At 39.4% G+C, this 24,175-nt stretch overlaps 1 protein-coding gene across 1 annotated transcript in view; it reads right to left on the bottom strand.

Moving 5' to 3' along the window:
- Positions 1–2,505: 2,505 nt before the first annotated feature.
- Positions 2,506–24,175, bottom strand: part of LOC127425951 (kinesin-like protein KIF1C) — a 63,725-nt gene continuing 42,055 nt past the window's right edge. Inside the window, exons 15-24 of the mRNA XM_051672321.1 lie at positions 17,593–17,668; positions 17,390–17,469; positions 17,206–17,300; positions 16,561–16,644; positions 16,260–16,440; positions 15,901–15,973; positions 15,576–15,674; positions 9,262–9,432; positions 8,348–8,737; positions 2,506–7,057 (exon numbers count right to left, since the gene is read on the bottom strand). Of these exons, the coding sequence (XP_051528281.1) occupies positions 6,161–7,057; positions 8,348–8,737; positions 9,262–9,432; positions 15,576–15,674; positions 15,901–15,973; positions 16,260–16,440; positions 16,561–16,644; positions 17,206–17,300; positions 17,390–17,469; positions 17,593–17,668 (2,146 nt within the window). The 3' untranslated portion in view covers positions 2,506–6,160. The remainder of the gene's footprint in view (positions 7,058–8,347; positions 8,738–9,261; positions 9,433–15,575; positions 15,675–15,900; positions 15,974–16,259; positions 16,441–16,560; positions 16,645–17,205; positions 17,301–17,389; positions 17,470–17,592; positions 17,669–24,175) is intronic.

Raw genomic sequence — 24,175 nt, 5'->3', positions numbered from 1 at the left:
AAAAATCTGACTTTCTATAGCTTGGTATTATTTAACATTTCACAACCTAGTCCCACTGTCCACATATGTTGCCATCCATTTTTAGGAAAACTTTATAACTATAGAATTATTATTTTATTTTTTGCATGTTTATTAGGTGCTACTAGCTACAAATGAAAAAGGGCAATGGAAAATGCACACAACAGTCATGCTCGGGTCTCAGGATGTTAAGACTAAAATAAAGGTTTTTGATTAGGGCAATTTGAATTGGTATCTTTTTTTCTTTCAGTTTCTGATATAGTCTTGTTATGTTTGTCATTTTTGAAAGGGAGCTCATAAAATTGGGGTTATATGATTCTCACCTAAGTTACGAGAACAAAGTGTTTTAGAAAATTCTATTAACCCTCCTATGGTATTCGGTCATTTTTGACTGAAATAAATTTTCCTCATTTAATAAAAATGGTTTCCTTTATCTGAACAGTACAAGACTTGGTGACTTTACTCCATTTGCTATCTGAACATAAAAAAAGAAATAGAAAAATAAATAAAAAAAATTGGGCTTTATCAGACAAGTATAAGTGGTCATAAAAAAAAAAAAAAGCGTCACCTTTGGTATTCGCAGACAAAATTGAATTGAAAATGAATGGGACAGACCAAAAAACAGAGCAACTTTTTTTTTTATCTGTCAAATACAATCAATAAATCAGCCATAATGCAGAAAAAAACAGACAGAAATTACAGGATGATACTGTAAAACATCCTCAGTGCAAAAAAAAAAAAAAAAAACATACACGCCCACTCACACACAAACACACTTACACACACACAAAAATTAACTGGTGACTATAACACAGAGCCTTTTTTTACATTTGTCAAAAAAACAAACAAACAATAAATCAATCATAATGTAAACACATACACTCAGAAATGCAGAGGTGAGATGATAACACACACACACACACAGAACCAGGGCATCAACAAGTGGAGCTCTACAGACATTTTTTTGGACATTGTTGGCATTACAAGTCATCTGTTGTTTTCCAGCGGATGACAGCAATCTGATACACACACACACATGCTTTCAAAATGTTTACTCTGTTTGTTCTGTTTTATACTCTAATTGAATTTTCTGTCTCGATGTTCATTTTCTTATGTTCTTATGCGTTTACTTAGAGTTATAACATTTTTATTTTTGAAATTAATTATTCGTAGGAAAATGCTTATTCTGTGTCTTCTCTTTGTAATGCCATGGTCAGGTTTGCATAATGACATTAACTGCAAAAACTGACACTTCAAATCCATTTAAAATGCTAAACTTTGACAAATAATTGTTTGATAATGATTAAATATATATCCAAATGCATATCTTGTGATTAAAATATAAAATTAGGTTACAAAAAGCAATCATACTACACAGTAGGTGACTACAGCCATCTACTGGCTGTTACTGGCAAGACATGGTTTTTAAGTCATTTATGTTTTGTTCACCAGATGGTAGAAATCTGGCAGTAATCATCTATGTATGCAAATTAATGGTAAAATTGAGAAATGTACATTAAAATAGCATAAAATCCCCCCAAAAATGAATAATTTTATTGTTCTTCAGGGAAGAAGAAATGGTGTCATTATCATCATAAAAAAAGTTTACACATCTAAACCTTCCGGTCAAAAATGACCGTGAATACCAAAGAGAGGTGCCCTTTTTAAATACCATAAGAGGGTTAAAGATTGAGTAAACAATTGTATTTAATATATTTTACCTCACACAATGTGAATATGTTGAGAAAATGACTTCCTGAAAATTTGTTTGTATGAGTGACGTCAACTTGCTCAAACAATGGCATATGCTTTGGGTCAGGACACCCCAAAGAAGGTTTGTCCAAAGAATTGAAGTACCCATTTGGATTTGCCATTTTTATTTGGTGCCACAGAGATAATAATAACCTTTATTCTCTTTTCTGAACCTGTTGTTCATATTTCATTTTATAAATTAGACACCTAAGAACATTAATGATTGTGCGTTAAACATATAAAGCAATTACAGTATGACACACAAGAATTAAGGTAAACTTGTAAGATTCTTTTATTCATCTTTTCAGCTGTAGATCATTGTCAGGCAACCCCAAGTGTCCAATTTTGATGCTTGTGCAGAAGCTGTCCATGTCTGCAGCATGACGCCAGATGCATGATGAGAAACCCCATTGTTTTCAACGAGAAAACTTTGTCATCAGTTATCAATCTTTGAATATGACTTAATGTGCTAAACTTCAATGTTTGTAATATTTTTGAATATATTAGTGTGCTATTACATTATACAATCATTTATAATATTTTAGATCACCTAACCAAACCCCATTTCTAAACCTAACAATTATCAACCATATAAAACATGAAAGAGACACTCAAGTTTAATAACAATAACTTGATATACATTACACTATTTTATAGATATTTTTAAGCACCCAACCGCACATTTATGTCTAAACCTAACCAGTTTTCAATAATAGAAAAGACGTAACAAGCAGATAAAATAGTCACGATAATTTATTTCTAAAAATGCACAATAATACTCCAAACCATATAATGGCATTGTGTCATTAGCAGAGTGAAACTGAAGGTTTTAATAGTTGAAAATATTCCCCAAGAAACTGTCATCCTGATTGTACCGGCAGTCTCATTCAAAAAATTAATACAACCAAACCTGAGGTCGTCACAACCAGTCACAAGACACGCGAGAGCCAATGGTAAAATTGCTGAGTTGCTGACGTCAAACCTGTGACATAACGCTTGTGGCGGCAATTTTTTAATGTGTTACAATGAAACTTGTGCAGGATGTGTTACGGTGGACTCTGGATGACCATGTTTGGTGAATAAAAACATTCATTTGGGTTTGTTCTTCACATAAAGTGATTGTAAGACTCAGAATACACCCAGAGTTAAACGGGTCACTTCAGCAGTGCAGGATGTGTACAGACAGATTAAATAAACAGATAAACAACAGATTAGGACTGTGAATATATGTTGCTGGTTTGAAATGAAAATCATTCCCTCAACATATGTCACGATGACAAAATTGTACCCCAGCGTATAATTAAATGATGCTAAAATTCTGATGCCATTGTGTCAGTCATTTGACGTCAAAGGTTTCTCGTTAAAGAGAACACAATCACCGAGACACCTATTTAATGTGTGTTTACATTTGGAAGACTTATTTTTTAGGTTGTTTGCTTATCTGCAATAGGGCTGAAACGATTAGTCGACGTTATCGACAACGTCGACATTAAAAAATTGTCGACAAAAATGTTAGTTGTCGAATAGTCCTTTGATCTCATTTAATGTAACACAAGATCACATGAAACTCTAATGATGACACGCGAGAGTAGCACTGCAGCTCGCGCCTGACTGAGGAGAGGAAGAAAACACAGCTCACAGTCCAGACACACACTAAACTTTCCAAACAGCTTCAGGTGATGTAGATCGCAAAGTATGAGGGAATTATACAAAAATACCAAATAAGTAAATACAGAAGCACTCTCATTGTGAAATAAGTGGAGCTGGAGCTGCCGTTCCCCTGAAGCAAAACTTGCGTGTCGAGTGTCTTTAAAAGAAACACCCCAGCGTTACATCTTAAATGCAATTATATTTAATGCGTTATAGCTTTATTAAAGGTCAAATCATATGGAAGCAGATAATGTAAATAACTACAAACTCCAAAACTGGCATTTCTCTGTGCGTTCAGCCAGTGGCGGATCTAGGCATGGGCGACATGGGCAGTTGCCCAGGGTGGCAACTTCTGGGGGGCAGCACAAGGCAGCGTCCCCCCCCGGAGTGTTCTCATTTACAATCACCAACCCCGGCAAAACCCCACCCCCCCAGTCAACAACTTTGGGGGTGTCTTGAAGCGGGTTTCGCCCAGGGCGCCATACAAGCCAGAACCGTTACTGCGTTCAGCGCCTCTTCTATGAGTTGTGCGAATGTCCCGATCTAAGGTGGAAAGATTGAAACTGCACCCAGCTGTGTCACTGTGCATTTCTTAACATGAAGAAAATTAGCAATATAAGAGAGAGTTATTTATTTTTATTGTTTTTGTGAGTTAAAGATGGACTGAAGTGCACAGAAAGGTGAGAGAGGGTAGTCTTCGCCCAGTTATACACTGCAACAAAATACGTTTTTGATTTGTTTTTGTTTTGGCTTGTTTTCCAATATAAATATCTAAAACTTCTTTAAAACAACATACATTTACTTAAGCAGATATACTGCAGAAGAAAAAAAGACTGAGAATGTTGAATATAATATTAAAAATACAAATATTTTAAAATATCTACAAATTCTTAAAAAAAAAAAATAAAAAAAAAAGATGCATTCACCTGAGAAGCAGCATAGATATATTTGACTTGCTTTTAGAGAACAGATCTTGAATATAAGTATATTTTGTCTTTACTGCACTCGCAGAAGTATAAACAAGTGAAAAAATACACTTAAATACAAAATACACTTATATTAAATACACTTATATTTAAGATACATTCTCCTAAAGCATGTCTAAATATCTTATATGTTGCTTCTCAAGTAAATGTATTTTTAGACAATTTTAAATGGAAAACAAGATAAAAACACTTGATAACAATAGGATTTTTTTACTGTGAATTTTTTTTGAATCAAACTTTAGTTAGACTTTAATTCAGTGAATGTTTAGAGGTATTTTTAAAAGATGATTTTGTCCACTTTATTGTTAGCAAGCATGTTTAGTACAACCTTTTAAGTCGGGCACAAGCTGAATAGTTGGTTAAGAGCTAATGATTAATCGTTGCAATAATCGCCCGAATAGTCGAATAATCGTTCTAATAATCGTTAAATTAGTCTATTATCAAAATAAACATTAGTTGCAGCCCTAATCTGCAATACGTCTATGAGACATTTCCTCTTGGATGTCAAAAGGACAATCAGCAGATGTCTTTGAGATGTTTATGATTTAGAATGTTTGTAAATCTGATCTTTTTAAGATGGCTATCTGATGTTAATTAGAATTAGATAAATTTCATCTACAACATACATCCCTGAGATGTATCTGTGCTTTCTGGGTTGGTAAAGTTAAACTTGGTTCAACTTTGTCGCATCGGCAACAGTCACTGTTATGTTGGCTAACACATGGAAATCGCTAACCCTCATTGAAAATGAATGACGTCTGGTTGCTTTTCCACTGCAAATTGCTGTCTGTGTGAATGCACCTTAACCTGGAAGAGATAGGTTTTAGCATTTCTTGTTTTATAAAGTTGCACCTGGTTAACGTGCAAAATGAGGGTACCTCAAAAAATAAAATATAAGGCACTGCAACCCACTTTATTTGCACTTAACTATAAAGCAAGTTTTGTCTTAGAATAAGCTATCATATTTCTTTTGTTAGAAATCTCCCCAAAAGAAAATAGACTGCAGTGGAAACACAAGACCCTCAGGATGCAAGAAGAATGAAAATACAGATGATAAAAAAAATTGGGGAAAATGTCGAATTATAAAAATGGCAGCACCCAAAGCAGAATTTCCAAATTCTTTGGTTTTTCAGCAGGCACAATGTGAAATAATTAAAAATCCAGCAGAGCTTTCCAAATGTACAGACTTTAAAAAGGCCATAACATCAATGTTTCATTACATTGTGCACTGTAAAGAACAAATTAATCGGCTGAATTCTCTTGCAAATACATACCTTTCCAATATATAACCTGCATATGAATATATACATCTGAAAAACAAATACAAATATGTGCGCACATAAACATATCACTCATAAAGCACTGTAGGTGCAGGTATGGAGCTGCAATATGTACATATTAAATTCAGGCGCATAAAATATTTTCTTAAAAATGTTTTCCATACAAAACGTGTTAATGCACCAAGAAGTTCCTGTAAAATCATTCCCCCTAGCTGTTGCTTCAACATTCTTGCTATAAAACCGTTCCACAACAAACCACAACAAAATGGAAGATTAAAAATGGTTATTGCTGACCTAGGACTACATCAGTGGGAAAGGAAATTCTAAGTTTCCTCTGAATCCCATCCAAGAATAGCAGATGAAAATCAAACAAATACTGCCAAGTGCTAAATTGGCTCCCATGTACAGCCCTTTACAACATCGTGGACTCCACAGATCATCCACTGAGTAGCCACCTCTGGGCAAGCAAGTAAATCACGTCTCCATTGGGGTGCTACATTCTGGTGTAGAAGATGGATTGGGATTGCCTTCAAACCCAAGTTGGGTCACTCCTGGGGTGTTGTCCTGCTGATGAGTGCGTTGGTAGTGGTTGTACTGTGCATTGGGGTGTCTGTAGAGACCTTGCCTGCTTTGGTGGTGATTGTAGTTCAATTGAGATCCATCTCCAACAAACTGGTCAGAACCAACGTTTGGATTGTACCAAGTGTACCTTGCTCTACCCTGCTTGTGCTGCCCTTGGATCGCCCCAACGTCTTTACACTCAACATTCCCAGCCTGCTCACTGGTCAAATAACCATCAAATGGGTTCCGTCCTCTGTTTCGTGACCGCTGCCTGTTGCCTCGATTACGTTGTTGTTGGTGATAATTGTTGGGCCATTGGACCTTGTTTGGAGGAGGCAAAGATTGGAAAGTGTGAACCGAATCAGTATTGGAGGATGTCTGAACAGCTGCATCCTTTTCACTTTCGCCACTGCCTTGGTTTGCGGAAGGGCCCCAGATGAAGCCCCTATGTTGGGGATTATTCTTAAAGGGGAACTGCAGCTTTCTCTCTTGAGGAGGCAAAAACCGTCCAGTGCCCGGCAGGAAAGACCCATTGGGGTTGCGAGGGGGTTGAGGATTGAAAGATGGATTTGGGAAGTAACCCGGCCCGGCGCTAAATGGGTTGTTCTGAGAGTGTCCTGATGGAGGGGTGTAAAGGGGATTGTTTGGCTGATTGCCGGTTCCTTTGCGACGTTTAGGGTCATGGTACTTCTCGGGGTACTGCCAGCGATGGCGACCACGTCGATACCCTGAATCCTCATCGCGTCCGTTGCCTCGTGCAACCAGGTCATCACCTCTGGCCCGAACCAATGCAATGTCATCATCTTCTCCCTAAAATAAAAATGAGTTATCCTATGAGAAAACTCCTACTCGGCCTAAAGGTGCGGCAAGTAATTTTTTGTCTCGCTTGCCGACACGATAGTGGTCTTAGACTTTATACTGATACATAATGCCGTGGATGCAGCATTACACAAACGTTTTCTGTTACTAATGCCACTATCCTATTTATAGCTATATTTGTCACCCATGATTAAATTATTCTCCAACCAAGTTTTCAGCTACTCCCAGAGCTAGACTTTTCGGCAATTGTCTTTTCCAGTTTGCAACTTTATCTAGCCAAGAACCGCCCACTTATGAAAGGTCTGTCTGACCGACATGTAAACATTTAGGGCAGGGGTAGGCAACCCTGCTCCTGCTGGGCTAGCTTCCTGCAGAGTATAGCTCCAACCCTAATCAAACAAACCTGATCCAGCTAATAAAGGTGTTCAAGATTACTTGAACATTACAGGCAGTTCCGTTGGAGTAGGATTTGGAACTAAACTCAGCAGGAAGGTAGCCCTCCAGAAGCAGGGTTGGTTACCCAAGGTTTAGGGGCAAGTTCATCTAAAATAATCACAATAATAGATCAATAATTAAACCTAGTCTTCATTGTATCAACATGGTACTTTGTAACCATGACTTTAGCTCTGTTCGGATGGGATTAGTTTTGTATGGGGACGTGACATAATTAAATAATTACCTGAGCTTCTCCATGACTTTAATTCCATGTGAATCAGTTAGATCGGTAATTTTACCCGACTTTTTATGGACTGTGCGTTTCCATGCCAGTAAAGATTACAGTGTCCTTTACATTCTATAAAACACCCGGTAAAAATAACAAACTAATCCAGTGCAAAATGATTTAAGGGTAAATATAATGGATGGATGCTCATTTGAAGTTCATCAAATGGTCGTTGTATTGTATCGAGACTCAGAGCCCAAATATGCAATAAGAAAACATCAAGAAAACACAAACTACTCATTTATTCTGCAGTAGCTAACTAACATATGCATCTCCAAATACATATATGACCCATAATACTAATACATAATAGTCTATTTGTTGCAAAAGTATGCACAGGGCTGTGTCCGTCCGAATAGGGCTTTTGCATCCAGGTGGACTGGTGCATCCTGGTTAAGGCAGCCAATCAGATTGGAACTGACGATTTTCATCTGGTACTTGCCAGTTTTGTGTGTAAAACACATCAGATGGTCAGTGAATGGACTATGGAGAAGTGTGCATTTTGTGTTAATCTGTAGGTAAATTCTGTGGGTGTTGTAAGATGAATGTGCGATTATTACCTGCACTCCTACAGGAAATATTTTCTCCATCTTCACCATGCGATCCCTTAGTGATCGGATTTCCTCACCCTTCATGTTATTCTGCAGCTTTACCTCCTGCAGTATATCAGTCAGCTTATCAATATGAGCCTTCAGTTCACCCATATCGGTCTTTCCTTTCTCACTCCCTGCACCTCCTTCTCCTCCTGCTGCTGAGGGTGTCGTTCTCTCCTCCCTCTCCCCCTCCTCCTCTCCGATACCCACTGTCTCACACACATCCTTTGCCACACTTTTCCAGCTCTCTCTCTCTTGAGGGTCTTTTTGGCTGTATGTGCGGCAAAGCTCCTTCATCCTGACAATGGCCAAAGCCTCAATCTCTTGGCGTGTGTGCCGGAAATCTCCAAGCGCCACCTTAGGCGGACAAAAGACAAGATATGCATGTTAATGTTTGTATACATGTCCTCAAGCCATCCATTTCTCTGTAAAAGTCTTTAGGGGCAACACGAGAAAATGCCTCAGAAAAGTGAAAATCCTCCTGATTCACAGATTCATTCATTTGGAACAGAGCCTACTCCTTAAAAACAATGTTTCTAGCCCTTACATTATTTAAACACTATTCCATAGCATGGTGGAACAATTTATGAGCCACACAAACAGTTAGCATTACAAATTAAGGCTACCAAGTTCTGCTAACTAACAAGTCTTGCATAGACAGATTTTTGACTATCAGCATAAAGTCTCGTCCATAAAAACGGATAAAAACCTGTGGACCCAGACATAACATAAAGCCAACCAATTCGTTGGAGCTTGTTGGTTTGAGAAAGCACATGCCATTTTTGTGTGCAATACGCATCACATGGTCAGTGCACAGTCTGTGGGCGGTAAGTGATTTAATTTCCTTTTTCTGATTTCATGTACACATAACAGCGCGATACCTCATAGCAGATCTCTTTAACAGCCTGATTGCGAAGCTCTTCTAAGCTCAGTCTGTGTTTGGACTCGAGGGTGGTGGGCACGCGGCGGCGCTGAGGTATCTGATACACACGCAGCGGCTCTCTCCTCTTCCCACTGCTGGGCAAACCACACTTTTTCACTATAGATTGCATCTGTGAACAAAGAAAGTATAGAATTATAAGTGTAGTTTTAGTGTTTCTGAAAAACATACACTATGATAATTACAATAAACTGTAAAAAATGAAATATAATTTAATATGGATGTTGTCGTTTTTATGTCATATTAAGCTTTTAATTTGGCTTTATTAGAAGACACACAAAATATATAAACAACACAAAGAAAAGTACAAATATGTACGATGCATTACCAATTGCATTACATTTATTAATATTTAGAAACTGACTGACTTACCCAAGTAATTTTCCTTTCTAACTAGTTCTTGTTCTTCACAACTGATTGAAGCTTACAGTATGATGCTAGTTCATTTAGTATTTTCAGTTGTATCTAGTTTAACTTGTGGCAGTTTTTGGCAGTGTTACAGAATGTTATCTTAAAAAGTAAAGTGTCACATCAATAGGCCTGTCACGATTATTAAATAATCGTCTGATCGCGGCTATTTGATCTAACCACGGTTATTTGAGATAACCGCAATCATTGTCCACATCAAATTCCAATTACATTTTAATGTCCAAATAAGGGAATTTTAAAGGGGTCATTTATTGAAACCAAGCTGCAAAAACACCTCGTTCTCTACTTTCACGACTACCCTATGTCACTAGGAGGTACATTCATTCATGACCACCTCTACAGCGAAAAAAACATCAATGCCTACTTTTACATCAACACACCCTTGGCCCCGCCCACTGGTGCTTCAGGACAAACAAGGCCTACTGTGGCCTCACTATTCCTGAACACCAAAGGGGACCCATCTGGACTATTTTCAATTATTTTTGTATTTAAACATGCACAGACAGATGTCACTGACCACTTGATACATATCTCGGGCTGTTTTTAAAAGATGGCATGTCAAGTTATAACTCTTCTGCCTCTTGCTGTTTTGAGCACAAACACATCATGGACGCATTCGCCCATCTGCGCTATTTTTAATTGTTGGTGTATGAAAACATGCGCTGGATGGACATCTTTGACCATTCAGATGTGTTTCCGGTGATGTGCATTTCAGTGCAGGATGATACTGGAACTGGATGAGTGTGCGTCTAGTTTACACTGTGCTTTGAACTATGTATGTGTGTCATATGGATACATCATGTGGATGTTTTTTCAGCGATCAGCATGGATTGTTTGTGAACCAGTCATAAAATGATTCAAACTTTGCAAAGGAACTATTATTGAAGGATGGGGCAGTTAAAAACACTTGGACCTGATGCAAAACATAAATATTTCAAATGTCATGACTGTTTGAAAGTTTATGGTGCTGACACCGTTTACACTGGGCGCATCCCTTGACGCGACGCACGGCTTGAGGCTGTCTATACCGGGTACGTCAACATTAACTTTCTAAACCATTTATTTGTGTTGTTGGCAGTAGCAGCAGCGCAAAATGGAACGAGACATCTGTTTACTATCAGCGCAATGTGATGCGCCGCAATGGGAGCTTCCATGGTAGACAGTATCACTGATAATAATGGGTTCTATTGCTTTAGACGTGACGTGACTCTCGCGTCTGATGTAGACAGGGTCTGAGTGTTAACAGCTGTGCTTGATATGAACAGTTTAATATATTCAGATGCAATGTGTTGGATGCGTGTTGTGTAACCCCTGAAATTTCGTTTTATAATGTGGAGCTTGTTCATTCTCTTCAGATTGAGTTTCAAATATAGCTGAATTTGTGGGGCTGCACAATGTTAGTCAATCAGAACAGTGGGCGTTTATGTTGAAGTTTAGGCACTGAGGCGTTTCAGACAGAGGGCCAGAGACAGGGTGGAAAATGATCATATATTACTAAATTATGACTGTTTTAATGCAAAAAACATTACTAACATTATCAGTAGGACATCAGGGAAGATAATAAAACTATAAAAAGAGCATTTCATGACCCCTTTAAGCCAACTGATGGATGGCGATTGTAATGACAATATTGCCTGAGTAAGAAAATTTCAAGTGCTTTTTTAATTTAACTCAGAGGCATGTGACATCAAATTAGGGCTGTGCGATAGGATGATGTAATCGGATATCAACGATGTCTTACAAATCACCCGATGCCGATTTCGACAATATCGGTAAATGACAAAACCATGGATCTGGAAAGTCGCCAGATATATTAAACAGAGTGTGAAATTTGCACCTGTCTCCACCAAATGCAACGAGCTCCTTATTCGCAAGCTCCTCGTCCAAATGCAGGTATTTCATGAGCGGGTAAGTTTGCTCATCTACCAGCAACAATGGTGGGCGACCTGTAAGACGTCTCGAAGTAATACATGACAAGAAATGCTGTTAAATACAAAGGAAAGCACTTGGAGAAACACACTTTATATTTTTAAGGAAGATAAAAGAAAAGCCGTCAATACTTGTGTCTAATGCACCGTTTGTTCAGAGGCATGCAGCGGTAGCGTGTCTCTTGGAACAGGTGCATGTAAAGAGTTATCACTCTTTCAGTTGTCTGAAAACTGTTTGCAAGGATAGTGTTGTCTCTGAGAATTCTCGAAATGACCTAAGACCATCTCAGGTGATGCTCGAAGTTTAGCTAGCTTTATTTCCACAGAGCAGTTCGTGTGTAACATGCATTGTAAATGCAACTCTGCCGGTTCGCTCAAATAAACTCAGCAAAAAAGAAACGTCCTCTCACTTTCAACTGCTTTTATTTTCAGCAAACTTAACGTGTAAATATTTGTCTGAAGATAAAAAGATTCAACAAATAAGGCATAAACTGAACAAGTTTCACAGACATGTGACTAACAGAAATGGAATAATGTGTCCCTGAAAAAAGGAGGGGTCAAAATCAAAAGTAAGAGTCAGTATCTGGTGTGGCCACCGGCTGCATTAAGTACTGCAGTTCATCTCCTCCTCATGGACTGCACCAGATTTGCCAGTTCTTGCTATGAGATGTTACCCCACTCTTCCACCAAGGCACTTGCAAGTTCCCGAACATTTCTGGGGGGAATGGCCCTAGCCTTCACCCTCCGATCCAACAGGCCCCAGACGTGCTCAATGGGATTGAGATCCGGGCTCTTCGCTGGCCATGGCAGAACAATGACATTCCTGTCTTGCAGGAAATCACACACAGAATGAGCAGTATGGCTGGTGGCATTGTAATGCTGGAGGGTCATGTCAGGATGAGCCTGCAGGAAGAGTACCATAAGAGGGAGGAGGAGGTCTTCCCTGTAATGCACAGCGTTGAGATTGCCTGCAATGACAACAAGCTCAGTCCGATGATGCTGTGACACACCGCCCCAGACCATGACGGACCCTCCACCTCCAAATCGGTCCCGCTCCAGAGTACAGGCCTCGGTGTAATGCTCATTCCTTTGACGATAAACGCGAGTCCGACCATCACCCCTGGTGAGACAAAACCGTGACTCGTCATTGAAGAGCACTTTTTGCCAGTCCTGTCTGGTCCAGCGAAGGTGGGTTTGTGCCCATAGACGACGTTGTTGCCGGTGATGTCTGGTAAGGACCTGCCTTACAACAGCCTACAAGCCCTCAGTCCAGCCTCTCAGCCTATTGCAGACAGTCTGAGCACTGATGCAGGGATTGTGCGTTCCTGGTGTAACTCGGGCAGTTGTTGCCATCCTGTACCTGTCCCGCAGGTGTGATATTCGGATGTACCGATCCTGTGCAGGTGTTGTTACACTTGGTCTGCCACTGCGAGGATGATCAGCTGTCCTTCCTCTCTCCCTGTAGCGCTGTCTTAGGCGTCTCACAGTACGGACATTGCAATTTATTGCCCTGGCCACATCTGCAGTCCTCATGCCTCAATGCAGCATGCCCAAGGCACATTCTCGCAGATGAGCAGGGACCATAGGCATCTTTCTTTTGGTGTTTTTCAGAGTCAGTAGAAAGGTCTCTTTTGTGTCCTAAGTTTTTATAACTGTGACCTTAATTGCCTACCGTCTGTAAGCTGTTAGTGTCTTAACGACCGTTCCACAGGTGCATGTTCATTAATTGTTTATGGTTCTCTGAACAAGCATGGAAAACATTGTTTAAACCCTTTACAATATAGATCTGTTAAGTTTTTTGGATTTTTACAAAACTATCTTTAAAATACAGTGTCTTGAAAAGGGACATTTCTTTTTTGCTGAGTTTATATCTTTGTATTAAAGAAACAAAGACAAAAGTAATTAAATCATAAATAACACAAGACCACATTGACCTTGAACCTAAAATTGAGTTCTATTTTCTTTTCTTTAGGCAAAATTAACTGTAAAACAAAATGCAATACAAACACAAATTCATTAAGAACACACATTTGGCAGCTTTATTTTGTGAACACAAGGGAATTTATTAGGCTTACACCTAATATGAAACTGTAATATGTTGAACTTTCTGTAGGTAATGGTTTATTTTTTTTTTAAATATGATTATTATAATTATTATTATTATTATCTTTACATTTATAAATGTCTTTAGTTTATAATTTTTAGGCTATCAGTAATATCCCACCTGTTGTCATAGTTGAATACTTGCGTGATGGTAAATGGGGCCACTGGAAACAGTAAATGTTTGGATTTGGGAAGGTGGTTGTATAAGATTTTTTTAGCATTTCGTTATTTTAATTGCTTTTTTCATTTTGTTTAAAGTGCAGTTTGAATTTAGAAATATCTTTTAAGTTTTTCGTGTTTCAATAAATGAATGTAATTTTTAAAGCAAAATCGATAAAGCAAAAATATTCAACAACCCTCGGCGGGGGGGGCTGACAAGATATTTTTAAGGCGATTATCGATAAAATATTTTTTTCATATCGCCCAGCCCTACATCAAATAATTATAATTATAATTTATAATTAATGAATTTTTATAATTTTATTTATCACACATTATACATTTTGCACATATACAGTGAAATTCTTTTTTTTCACATATCCCAGCTAGGCTGGGGTCAGAGTGCAGGGTCAGCCATGATACAGCGCCCCTGGAGCAGATAGGGTCAAGGGCCTTGCTCAAGGGCCCAACAGTCGCATCTTGGCGGTGCTGGGGCTTGATCCCCCGACCTTCTGATCAGTAACCCAGAGCCTTAACCGCTGAGCTACCACTGCCCAAGAATTAGGTCAGAAGTAATCCAAAAATAATCCAAACCAATCAGATTAGATTACCTTTAAAATGTAATCCTATAGAATGTTATACTGAATGCAATTTGTAATCAGTAGCAGATTACAATTCAGAAGTAATCTACCCAAAACTGGTTATGACACAAAATTATTATATTTCCTCACTCCCCAGTAATATTTAGAAATTAAAATAGATTATAATTATATTAATACATTAGCTCAGCAAGCAATGACCCTGAATACCACCCCAGGAATCACAAGTTTGAAACCAGGGTGTGCTGAGTAACTCCAGCCAGGCTTCCAAAGCAACCACTTGGCCCAGTTGCTAGGAAGGGTAGAGTCATGTGGGTTATCTTCCTCATGGTGCTATAAGGTGGTTCTCGCTCTCGTTGGGGCGCGTAGCGAGTTGTGCGTGGATGACGCGGTGAATAGTGTGAGTCTCCACACGCTAACCGCGGCTCCGCGGTATCGCGTTCGGCAAGCCGCGTGACAAGATGCGCAGGCTGACTGACTCAGAAGTGGAGGCAACTGAGATTTGTTCTCTGCCACCCGGATCAAGGCGAACTTACTGCGCCACCATGAGGAATTAGTGCACATTGGAAATTGGGCATGCCAAATTGGGGAGAAAAAGGGGCATAACAGTTAGTGTCGTTACAGTTAGTGTTGCTATAGAAAATACACGCCACATTTATGTAAGGGTGGTGATGTGCGGATTCGAAAGCCTTCTTATTTTTGTCTGTGCATGGTGCAATGTTTTCTGCGGGTTTCCTTGTCATTACCATTTAGAATGGTGGGGGTGTTTAATATGGTTGCAACAGAGAAAGGCTTGGCCAACTTTGTAGACCTCTAACAAAATTTAGTTGCACCAGCCGGAAAAAAGATCACAAAAGCTCCCTGAAATATTAGCGGCTCAGATGTGGCTTTGCATCAGAGCCACTGAAAACTTTGCTGTTGTCATGACACTCAGCATGGGTCTTGTTTTCTGTCTGCTGTACATGAGAATCATCACACAAGGCAACATTTTGTCAAACTTTCAGTGTTACAGTGGTGTGTGTGTGTGTGTGTCTGACCTTGTTGGCTGGTAATTTCTCTCTGAGAGAAGAGATGAGTCTCCAGCTCTCCTCACAGGAGCGTTTATCTGAGTCATCACCACTGTCCGAGTCTGCATACTATATACAGAGAAACAGAAAAAGAGGTTTTGTATATTTTGTGCATATACAGTATTGTACTGTATTTTATGCAGTCTGTACATTGTGTGTATTTGCACTGTCAAAAATTGCTACTGCATTACTGTGGAGCATTCATCCAACATTTTCACTGTCTATGATTTGACTTGATTTGATGTACTGGTATGTGTAGATGTGAGTATGTGTTTTAAGTTGTGTGTTCCCTAACCAGTCTCTGTTGTTCCAGTAGCTGGTCAGCCTCCTCTTTCTCTTTGCGATACTGATACTCCAGATCCTGAAGTCTAAGAGAGTAAGTGAAAAGAGAAATCATTGGTAAGAGAATCTCTACTGGAAAACCCACACAAAACCAGCTTCTGATTCTGACTGTAGCTGGACTGACATGGATTCTAGCTGGTCATGTAGTATGATTAGCTGGTCCTAGCAAGTCTAGATGGTTGATCGGGCTGATATAGACTTGATCAGAGACAGACAGCGACAAATCAGCTACTACGTTCCAAAAATCTTTTTGACAACCTTAAGTTGGTATGACCCAGTTTTTGTAGCAGACACACATAAGCAGTTGCTCACCTCTTCTCCATCTCCTGCTTTATGTCAATGCCTTGTTTCTCCAGCAGTTCTCTCTGAGCGTAGCTCCAGTCCACTGGCTCCCCCTGCTGTTCCTGAGTGGCACTGCGCTCTCTCTCTAGCCGTGCCTGCTCAGGGTGATTAAACCTGAACACATGGTTCTTCCCCATCACTATACGGTTACCTAAGAACCCACAGCACAAAGGTGCGTTGTAAGAAGTTTGATACAACATACTATGGAATGTATTTAAAGGGCTAAGTTCCAATGACATACTGCCAAAACTGGTATAGAAAAAATTATTACCTTGTTTGAGTACGACACCATCAGTAATTTGTTTGCCATTGACGTATGTTTCTGCCCCAACTAACGGCTCCAGAATCACAACCACTGCATATAGACAGACATGTATTGATTGAGGAGGTAGTACTCTAAGTCCCATTTAATATTTTACTAAATTTAAAGGTGAAGTGTGTAAGTTCTATGGCACAAGCATAGGATGTTCCTGGACACTCCCCTGTCTACCATGGGTCATAAAAAGCAGATTCCAATACCATATCAAACTCACACCATTGGTTAAGCCAGTGTTGTCATGTCGGTTGGTTGGGATACTTGTACAAACAGAGCAATGCTTTTAGCCACAGTGTTTACAGTGAATGGCTACTTATAACAGTCTCTGCATATTACACTGAGATATGAGAAAATATTTTAGCATTACACACATGACCTTTAAATCCATACAGGTTAAATTATTCTGTATGGACATTCCTATAAGTAGTGTTGGGAACTGAGAACCAGTTCTTAATCAAACAGATGACTCTTATTAGCCAGTTATTTTGAATCTATGGTGCAAAACACTCAGCGCTACGAGTTTAGTTCGGAGTGAATGTATGCATTGAGCTGTGTATACAGCATCAGTGAATGTTATAGGTGTTATGTGCACAATTTCACCCTCATTATTCTCATTGACTTCACTGCAGAAGACACAGTGCAGCTCCTTTATAAACTGACCGCTCAGACGAATATCTACATCCTCCTGACCGACCCTGCAACACATATACAGAGTCATGAGATACACAATACAGTATGTACATAGAAACATATAGCTACATCCCTGCAAACTCTATGCTGTCACCTGGTCACTCCATCTTTAATGTAATAGATCAGACACTCTGACATCAGTGGATCCTCGTTCAGATTCACCAGGTGCGGTGTCTGGAAAACAAAACCACATGTTCAAATAGCAGGAAACATCATAGACCTGCTACAGAACACTTAGTGTGCAAGTACATTGAATATGTGTAGAAATGATGGTATGTATGTGTTAAACAGACTCACCCTTTTGGGTGAAAAGACACCCACAGGTCCTCCATCTTCTTTTACGGACACACCCATCTCAGCCAGTAGTGACTCCCTAATGTGTCACACAGATATAGAGACAAGTGTGTGTCCGTGTTTCATACTTGTGTAACACCGCATCCTAAGCATACGTGATGCTTTAAGGCAACAAGCGGTTAAACCTATCTCTTCCATATTTATTATAGTTTCTGTCCCAACCAGCCACAGTCACAACACGTGACATAACATTTTGTCAGTTGCATGGTTTCTATAGATTAAGTTACTGTTTACAAACAAATGCTCAGTGGCAACACTTCCGGGTTCTTTCATCACCCCAGAAAAGAACTGCTTTCAAATGAGCGCTTTGATCAAATGGAGCTGAAAATGCCCCAAAAGTAGAGGTAGACCGATATATTGATTTTAGCGATTAATCGGTGCCGATAGTTTGATTTGCAGCATCTAAATATATAATAATTGGCAATATTCATCCATTTTTTTGTCCTCACTTCATTGCTTAATTTGTTATTTTGATTAGATAATCAAGTGTTCTAAATTGAAGTGAGGGCATGCAGAGAAAAATGCGACTATATGAAAAACGTACCCAGTCAGCACATACATAATGTCTTCAACTTCATATTTTGTGAATAATAATAAACGTTATTCCTCATTAAACCTCATCTGGTGAAATACAGTTGAAGTCAGAAGTTTACATACTTCTACAAGTTTACAAACTCAGTTTTTCACAATTCCTGACATTTAATCGTAGAAAACATTCCCTGTCTTAGGTCAGTTAGGATCACTACTTGATTTTAAGAATGTGAAATGTCAGAATAATAGTAGAAAGAATAATTTATTTCAGCTTTTGTGATTGTGATTGAAATCAATGTGATTGATTTCATCACATTCCCATTGGGTCAGAAGTTTACATACACTTTGTTAGTATTTGGTAGCATTACCTTTAAATTGTTTAACTTGGGTCAAACATTTTGGGTAGCCTTCCACAAGCTTCTCACAATAAGTTGCTGGAATTTTGGCCCATTCCTCCAGACAGAACTGCTGTAACAGTTTGTAGTCAGGTTTGTAGGCCTCCTTGCTCGCACACACTTTTTCAGTTCTGCCCACATATTTTCTATCAGACTGAGGTCAGGCTTTGTGATGGCCACTCCAATATCTTGACTTTGTTGTTTTTAAGCAATTTTGCCACAACTTTGGAGGTATGCTTGGGGTCAATGTCCATTTGGAAGACCCATTTGCGACCGAGCTTTAACTTCCTGGCTGATGTCTTGAGATGTTGCTTCAATATATCCACATCATTTTCCTTCTTCATGATGCCATCTATTTTGTGAAGTGCACCAGTCCCTCCTGCAGCAAAGCACCTCCACAACATGATGCTGCCACCCCCATGCTTCACGGTTGGGATGGTGTTCTTCGGCTTGTAAGCCTCACCCTTTTTCCTCCAAACATAATGATGGCCATTATGGCCAAACAGTTACATTTTTGTTTCATCAGACCAGAGGACATTTCTCCAAAAAGTAAGATCTTTGTCGCCATGTGCACTTGCAAACTGTGGTCTGGCTTTTTTATGGTGGTTTTGGAGCAGTGGCTTCTTCCTCGCTGAGCAGCCTTTAAGGGAATGTCGATACAGGACTCATTTTACTGTGGATATCTGCCTGTTTCCTCCAGCATCTTCACAAGGTCCTTTGCTGTTGGTTCTGGGATTGATTTGCACTTTTCGCACCAAACTACGCTCATCTCTAGAAGACAGAATGCATCTCCTTCCTGAGCGGTATGATGGCTGCGTGGTCCCATGATGTTTATACTTGTGTACTATTGTTTGTACAGATGAACATGGTACCTTCAGGTGTTTGGAAATTGCTCCCAAAGATGAACCAGACTTGTGGAGGTCCACAATTTTTGTTCTGAGGTCTTGGCTGATTTCTATTGATTTTTCCATGATGTCAAGCAAAGAGGCACAGAGTTTGAAGGTAGGCCTTTAAATACATCCACAGGTACACCTCCATTTCAGTACACCTCCTATCAGAAGCTAATTGGCTAACTGTCTAAAGGCTTGACATCTTTTTCTGGAATTTTCCAAGCTGCTTAAAGGCACAGTTAACTTAGTGCATATAAACTTCTGGCCCACTGGAATTGTGATATAGTCAATTAAAAGTGAAACAATCTCTCTGTAAACAATTGTTGGAAAAATTACTTGTGTCATGCACAAAGTAGATGTCCTACACGACTGCCAACACTATAGTTTGCTAATATGAAATCTGTGGAGTGGTTAAAAAATTAGTTTTAATGACTTCAACCTGAGTGTATGTAAACTTCTGACTTCAACTGTATGTGTATATATATATATTAGACAGACACACACACACACACAAACACACACACACACTTTTACAGTATATATATTACACTGGTGGCCAAAAGTTTGGAATAATGTACAGATTTTGCTCATGGAAAAAAACTGGTACTTTTATTCACCAAAGTGGCATTCAACTGATCACAATGTATAGTCAGGACATTATTAACGTGAAAAATTAGTATTACAATTTGAAAAAAATGTTGAGAACTTCTTAAACTACTTCAAAGAGTTCTCATCAAAAAATCCTCCACGTGCAGCAATGACAGCTTTGTAGATCCTTGGCATTCTAGCTGTCAGTTTGTCCAGATACTCAGGTGACATTTCCCCCCACGCTTCCTGTAGCACTTGCCATAGATGTGGCTGTCCTGTTGGGCACTTCTCACGCACCTTACAGTCTAGCTGATCCCACAAAAGCTCAATGGGGTTAAGATCCATAACACTCTTCTCCAATTATCTGTTGTCCAATGTCTGTTTTTCTTTGCCCACTCTAACCTTTTCTTTTTGTTTTTCTGTTTCAAAAGTGGCTTTTTCTTTGCAATTCTTCCCATAAGGCCTGCACCCATGAGTCTTCTCTTTACTGTTGTACATGAAACTTGTGTTCAATGAAGCTGTCAGCTGAGGACATGTGAGGCATCTATTTCTCAAACTAGAGACTCTGATGTACTTATCTTCTTGTTTAGTTGTACATCTGGCCTTCCACATCTCTTTCTGTCCTTGTTAGAGCCAGTTGTCCTTTGTCTTTGAAGACTATAGTGTACATCTTTGTATGAAATCTTCAGTTTTTTGGCAATTTCAAGCACTGTATATTCTTTATTCCTCAATTGTATGTTCCTCAAAACAATGACTGACTGATGAGTTTCTACAGAAAGTTTTTCTTTTTTGCCATTTTTGACCTAATATTGACCTTAAGACATGCCAGTCTATTGCATACTGTGGCAACTCAAAAACAAACACAAAAGACAATGTTAAGCTTCATTTAACGAACCAAACAGCTTTCAAGTGTGTTTGATATAATGGCAAGTGATTTTCTAGTACCAAATTAGCAATTTAGCATGATTACCCAAGAATAAGGTGTTGGAGTGATGGCTGCTGGAAATGGGGCCTGTCTAAATTTGATCAAAAATGACTTTTTTCAAATAGTGATGGTGCTGTATTTTACATCAGTAAAATTACTTTGTGATCAGTTGAATGCCACTTTGGTGAATTAAAGTACCAATTCCCTTCCGAAACAGCTAAATCTGTACATTATTCCAAACCTTTGGCCACCAGTGTATATATACACCGATCAGCCACAACATTAAAACCACCTGCCTAATATTGTGTAGGTCCCCCTCATGCCGCTAAAACAGCTCTGACCCGCATCTCATAATAGCATTCTGAGATGCTATTCTTCTCACCACAATTGTACAGAGCGGTTATCTGAGTTACCGTAGACTTTGTCAGTTCAAACCAGCCTGGCCATTCTCTGTTGACCTCTCTCATCAACAAGGCATTTTCGTCCACAGAACTGCACCTCAATGGATGTTTTTTTTTTGTTTTTGGCACCATTCGGAGTAAATTCTAGAGAATGTTGTGTGTGAAAATCCCAGGAGATCAGCAGTTACAGAAATACTCAAACCAGCCCATCTGGCACCAACAACCATACCACGGTCCCAATCACTGAGATCCCATTCTGATGGTTGATGTGAACATTAACTGAAGCTCCTGACCCGTATCTGCATTATTTTATACACTGCACTGCTGTGACAGGACTGGCTGATTAGATAATCGCATGGATGATTGTTGGTGCCAGATGGGCTATAATCTCAGAATGCTATTCCGAGATGCGGGTTGGCATTGTTTTGGCGGCACGATGGGGACCTACACAATATTAGGCAGGTTTTTTTTGTTTTGTTTGTTTATCCCATTTTCTCCCAATTTGGAATGCCCAATTCCCACTACTTAGTAGGTCCTCGTGGTGGCGCAGTTACTCACCTCAATCCGGGCGGCGGAGGACAAGTCTCAGTTGCCTCCGTTTCTGAGACAGTCAATCCGCACATCTTATCACATGGCTCATTGTGCATGACACCGCGGAGACTCATGCTACTCTCCGCGATCCACGCACAACTTACCACGTGCCCCATTGAGAGCGAAATACATATAAATCCTTCATCTGCAGAATATATAGGCTATAAAAAAAACTTAATTTGGTAAATACTCAAATATAGAGCATTGTAACGGAGCCAAGTCACCATCATTTCAAAATAAAAGCCCCTTGTGGGATTCGGACTTGTTTAAGTCTCACGTTATGCACCAAATTGTAATTTTTTTTCTGGTTATTATTGGGATTTTGGTTGAACAAAAAACTGCATCTGGTATTTTATAAACTTTGGACTCTTGTAGCCTCTAAGACGTACTGCATGAAGCATGCATGACATGCTGCTGCAAATTAGACATACATAAAATTCCCCAACAAAGCAGGGGATTTAAAACACAACCACCAAACAAGCAGATCTACCACCCAGACTTGTGTAACGCTGCTACTCCGAAGAGCTATGTGCACCGAGTGTATGTTAGCTAAGTGTGCCTTTGCCTGCTTGGCCGAATGGCATAATGCTAAAGAACTAAATCTCTATGTGTGTCTGGTCCTGCTTGGCCAAATAACTTAAACAGCTAGAGACCTGACTCATAATGTGTACCTGGACCTGGAAAGCCCAGAGTTTATTCAGCCTAACTCTAACTATGTGTGGATTTATTTAAACAAATGACCTAAGATAGCGACGTGTGCCAGTGCCTGATTTGGCTACGGCTTACCTTGATTAAAACGCACTTCTATAGACCTGTACACACATGCAGCAAATTTATCACTTGATGTTGCTAGTCTCTGTGCTATGAAGTCGCCAGGCGTTTCTACTGCCGTCACGCTAACATTATTGCTGGACTGCACGTCTGGCCATGTATTTTGAAAATATGTTCACAGTTGAGATGTAATGTCGGTAAAACTAAGATTTATTTCTAATTTGACACTGAATCCGTTTTCTTGTCCCTAAAATTTACGTTCTGCAAGGGAGAGTGTTTTATGTGAACTGAAGTAGTGCTCAATGCATCATATAATTAATAAGATGATTGATCTATCAATGTACAAATCAAACTCACTCAGACTGCTGACAATTTCTTTCCCATGCTTCATTTTTAATTATATCCATGTATGTTGTTACAAACAAATCATATAACAGTGAAATCGCTCACAGAAACATCACAACACTGCCCCGTCTAGTCTGCACTCGACGACATTATTTCAAAGGAGACGGATGATGTGACCTCCTCTGAACACCCTCATCCCTCCTATTGGTTGTCACTGCTCAATTACATAAGGTTAAACGTTTCTCAACTTTGACGTGTCGCTCGCCATGCCCACATCTAGTCGCCAGAGGTCGCTGTCGCTCATGCCGCCTGAAGTCGTCAGCTCTCATTGAAAATGAATGAGATTAAGTCGCTTTGTTGCTGGAAGTCACTGCATGTGTGTACAGTGTTTATGTGTCATGACTCATGGCCAAAAGCAGACCCAGCAACCACCTGAGCAAGTACCATTTGCAGAGAAAACTCTCACAGCGCTCTGCAGTAAAACTGATTTAATTGCAAACTGAGAAAAATGTAATGTTAGGCAAAGAAAGAGTGGGCAAATTGATTGGCTACCTGATTACAAGTCAAATGAACTATTAGCTTACACCACGTAAACCAACCGGCTTGACAATTAAGATGTGCTGTTGGTTGATGTGAACTCTTTGTATATTAAATATGTCAAATGTGATATACTGTAGGTGGCGAATAATTTAAGCAGTAAAGATGCATATTGCATGTCTGATTGTAATTGTAATTTTTTTAAATGTCCCATTTCTCAGGCTAGATATCGATTTATAACAACTTTAATTAACACAAACATTTATAGATCATATAATGCTTAACAGATTATTAAAACCGCAGCTATACTACTATACACTATACCAGAGATGGGCACTCGAGTTAGAGACTCGGACTCGAGTCGCTTCAGACTCGACCTCAAAAGACTTCAGACTTGACTCAACTCGAGGAAAATGACTAGTGAACATGACGAGCCTTTCATAAACAGACATCGCTTTAAAAGAAAATAAAAGAAAATGTTTTAACTTGGAACGCGACAATTAAAACGGTTGACGCATTTATCCAGTCAGATGATGATGATAGTTTTGTTTT

Source organism: Myxocyprinus asiaticus, chromosome 3, assembly GCF_019703515.2.
Source record: "Myxocyprinus asiaticus isolate MX2 ecotype Aquarium Trade chromosome 3, UBuf_Myxa_2, whole genome shotgun sequence".
Lineage (NCBI taxonomy): Eukaryota > Metazoa > Chordata > Actinopteri > Cypriniformes > Catostomidae > Myxocyprinus > Myxocyprinus asiaticus.
This window is presented reverse-complemented; position numbering and strand designations above follow the sequence as displayed.